Source organism: Micromesistius poutassou (assembly GCF_964030765.1).
Source record: "Micromesistius poutassou genome assembly, chromosome: 10".
In the NCBI taxonomy this organism is placed as follows: domain Eukaryota; kingdom Metazoa; phylum Chordata; class Actinopteri; order Gadiformes; family Gadidae; genus Micromesistius; species Micromesistius poutassou.
In genome coordinates this window covers 15118629-15120006 of record NC_140280.1, presented here as the reverse complement: position 1 = coordinate 15120006, position 1378 = coordinate 15118629, and the positions used below count along the sequence as shown (strand labels likewise).

General features: G+C 56.2%; 1 protein-coding gene across 1 annotated transcript in view; it reads right to left on the bottom strand.

The window, feature by feature from the left end:
• Nucleotides 1–625: 625 nt before the first annotated feature.
• crx (cone-rod homeobox) overlaps nucleotides 626–1378 on the bottom strand; it is a gene marked incomplete at both ends in the record, with an annotated part of 2095 nt that continues 1342 nt past the window's right edge. Inside the window, one exon of the mRNA XM_084473809.1 lies at nucleotides 626–1264. Within this exon, the coding sequence (XP_084329935.1) occupies nucleotides 626–1264 (639 nt within the window). The remainder of the gene's footprint in view (nucleotides 1265–1378) is intronic.

The following is a 1378-nucleotide window of genomic DNA, read 5'->3' as shown; positions in this document are numbered from 1 at the left end:
ACAGGCCCTATAGGGCCCTTTCTGTACACATTCTTTATCTATTCCTTTTTGTAGTCAAATAAAAGGCTTTATTTGTTCTTATGTTGGAGCCTGGGGGGGTGGGGGGAGGGGGGGGGGGGGGGTGTCAGGGAAAGCCATACGCCATATTGGCCTAGAAGCATCACCTACCAAAGATGTTGTTTTAATACTTTGTAATGAGAGAACACGATGTCTTCAGTAGCATTCCCCTAAAGTCCACAAAGAGCCTCTCTGTACCTATTATTTACCTTTATCTATCTTATTACCTTTATCTATCTTCATCGTAGTCAAATAAAAGGCTTTATTTGTTCATATGTTGGAGCCTATTAGGGAGGGTGGGGGGGGGCTATGTAAGGGAAAGCCAAACACCATATTGGCCTAAAAGCATCGCTTAAGAGTGATCCTAAAAGCAAACGCGTGGCCCCTCCACTCACATCCACACGAACCTCCACAACGGATTCCCATTTACAAAAAAAACACCTACGCTCTCAAAGAAAAAAAGACAACAAAATAAATAACAACAGAAGATCACAAGTCCTTGGGGTAAAATGGCTTTGATCCGATCTCTCACTGCTGTGCCAAGGAACCCCCCCGCCTGACCCCCACCTCAGAGCACCTGGAACTTCCAGGAGTTCTGGTCTTTGTGGTCCAGGCAGTCCATGGTGGTGAAGCCCAGCTTCCAGGCCTGCTGGTCCTTGTAGTCCAGGCAGTCGACGGAGGTGAAGCCCAGGGACGAGGCGGTGCCGTAGCCCTGGGAGGACAGGGAGGCCGGCGACTGGCTCAGCGAGCCCCCCATGGAGGGCACGGTGATGGGGCTCAGGGCGCCCCCGTTGCCTGACATCTGCGAGTGCATGGGGGACAGGTAGGCGCTGCAGTCCAGGCCGGTGAAGTAGGAGGTGGTGCCGGCGTAGCCCTGGGAGTAGGCGGACGGCTGGCCGTAGCTCATGGGGTAGTGCGAGGGCCGCTGCATGCAGGGCGCCGACGACGCCAGCGGGTCGGGCAGAGGGGAGATCGCCGGGCTCCAGATGGACACGGCGGCGTTCCCGCCGGCGCCGGACACGGAGGACAGGGTGGGGCCGGTCGGCACCGGGGAGGGGCTGTAGTTGCCCACGGGGTTGACCATGGCCTCGGCGGTGCCGGGGTCCTGGGCGGGGGAGGCCTTCTTCTTGGGGGGCCGCGGTTTGGACTGGCCGCTGCTCTGCTGCTGCTGCTGGCGACACTTGGCCCGGCGGTTCTTAAACCAAACCTGCCGCCGACAAAGGAAAACACAAACCAGGTTAAAGGCGTGGCTTCGTTACACGTGGAGATGTGCATGGTTGAATAGTCCCTGATTGCATGGAATATTTAAATTGCTTGTTAG